The sequence below is a fragment of the Octopus bimaculoides genome, chromosome 6, assembly GCF_046866305.1.
Source record: "Octopus bimaculoides isolate indiv1 chromosome 6, ASM4686630v1, whole genome shotgun sequence".
Classification (NCBI taxonomy): Eukaryota; Metazoa; Mollusca; class Cephalopoda; order Octopoda; family Octopodidae; genus Octopus; species Octopus bimaculoides.
The window spans coordinates 109,891,320-109,893,819 of record NC_142933.1 but is presented as its reverse complement, the minus strand read 5'-3'; the positions used below and the strand labels follow the sequence as shown (position 1 = coordinate 109,893,819).

The 2,500-nt window shown below is 31.3% G+C and overlaps 1 protein-coding gene across 1 annotated transcript in view; it reads left to right on the top strand.

The window, feature by feature from the left end:
* LOC149135370 (uncharacterized) overlaps positions 1-816 on the top strand; it is a 5,285-nt gene extending 4,469 nt beyond the window's left edge. Inside the window, exon 4 of the mRNA XM_089353508.1 lies at positions 1-816. This exon is cut by the window's left edge and continues 5 nt beyond it. Coding sequence (XP_089209634.1) covers positions 1-154 — 154 coding nt within the window. The 3' untranslated portion in view covers positions 155-816.
* Positions 817-2,500: the final 1,684 nt, after the last annotated feature.

Below are 2,500 nucleotides of genomic sequence, written 5' to 3'. Positions count from 1 at the left end.
TTCAAACACCAATCAAAATCTCAAAGTGGATGACAGTCTTTTGCTACCGGACGATGTGCCAATAATCCAGCAGCGATGGTTTACCATAATTACACTCCATACTCTTTATGAAAATATAAACCACATTCAAAATACTCTACAATCCTTTGTGTAATTAATTCGTGTTATAATATTTGCAGAACCAATCTCAGTAAGAGAAAAATCAGATACAAGTGTATCGTTTCAAATGTGTAGAAGTGTTTTAGCTTCACCACTTAATAATCATATCGACGATTATATTAATCGTTGAATACCAATATTTCTATTAATTTTCATCTCATATTTTATTATCTAGTTTATAATCAAAAACAAAATATATTTCTCCTTTATGAAATAAATATTTATATTTAATATCGTGTTACGTCGATGTTATTGATATTACACCAATGGGACTGTGACGTATCAATCTATATATATTTTTATATATATACTTAACTATATCTACGTTATTTAATTCATTGTATAAATTATTAATTTCCCTCTTCTATTTACTTTTTTTTTAAATCTTTAATATATATTATACATAAGGTGGCGAGCTGGCAGAATCGTTAGCACGCCGGGCGAAATGCATAGCGTATTTTGTCTGTGTTTACGTTCTGAGTTCAAATTCCGCCGAGGTCCACTTTGTCTTCTATCACGTCCCGGTCGATAGATTAAATACCAGTTGCGTACTGGGGTCGATCTAATCGACTAGCCTCCTTCCTCCCAAATTCCGGGCCTTTTGCCTAGATTGGAATATATATATATTCTAATGCATTAGTCTTGTAAGACTTTCAAGTACACACACACATATATACATACGCCAACGTCATTTCTATTATTTATTATAAAAATGAAAATTATATTTTTGTATGGAAACATTAAAGTGTTAATATTTTATCTTATATTCAGTTGTTTGTGTTTTTGATTTTCTTCTATGAGTCGATGAAAACTTCGTTACAAACATCCATATTATATTCACAACTTGTTCTATTATTTCTTGACATGAAAAGATTTTATTTATTTTATAAATAATTTCTTTTTATATTGCATGTTACAATCATTCATTTTTTATCTTTAATATATATTTTATATACATTATATTGCAATGCATTTCACCAATAGGACATTTATTTTTTCGGTGTTGATAAAATAAGTACCAGTTATGTAATGGGGTCGACGAAATCCAATTACACCTCCCCGAAATTGCTAAACTTGAGCCAAAGTTAGAGGCTATCAATTCTTGCATCTAACCTGTGCCAGATGAAATCGCTTCCTCTTTTGAATAGAACGATTAAAGCAAGTGAGAGGAAAACACGAAGATGATGCAAACCTAGAATAACCTTTCTTCTCTTTTTCATTCTTCCAATGTTATGACGAGATTATGTCATACTGCCCTCACTACAGAAAATGCAGCAAGGGAACATATCGCGGAACTTGTGCACCCCTAACGAAGCTAAGCAAAATATCATAATTAATACTTCTGTCGATATTAGATCAATATTGATCTGTATTATATAACCATACCTGTGTTGAGTAGTCCTTTAGAAAAATCTCATGTTTTCTATAAGATAATGTCTCCTTCAAGACGTCGCAGAGTTAGTTGGAAAAGTCGTCCTTTCCTGCTCAGAAATGAATATGTTTGTAGCATAGAATCCGACAACCATAGCGCAAGAGTTGCAATCAAGCTCCAGCGTTATTGTCATGAAGCCATCAGAAATAGCTGTGGGTGTAGATGGAAGTGATTCGGCTATTTCTGCCACGATGACGAAACAAACACCAGAGCGGCGTGTCTCGTTCTCATTTCTTCCAGATACATGCGTGTCCACCTTTCCATTCTTCTAACTGTGGTGAATCACTGAGTGCAGCTATGTCAGTGTTCTACAGCTGTACTCGTATCTGTGTATGAAGGTATGTATGTATATATATATATGCATGCATGCATTGGTGTATGTATATATATATATATATATATATATATATATATATATATATATATATATATATATATATATATATATATAATTATGTGTATTTCTTCTATCTTAATGAATAAAAATTCTTCTGATAGAATAAATGGGTTAATAGAAACCAATGTAGCAAAGAACACAAAATAACTGTGGTTTAGTTCCTGTTTTTAAGGCAGGAACTCCTTGAAATTTTGGGTATTTGAGTATATTTAAGAATTTAAGGAATGGAGAAAACGCATGTTATAATTGCATACTTTATTCCTACATATGTTTCAAAGGATTACAACCTGTGTGATCCATAGGGATCTTTGATATTAAAATTGTAACCTTCTCATCAGGGAAAGCATGGGAATCATCTTAAACGTAAGACATTATGACCGATTATGAAAACAATAGATGGATAAGGTTATGACTTGATTCATGCGCATATATATATATATATATATATATATATATATATATATATATATATATATATATATATGCATGTATGCATTGGTGTATGTATATAT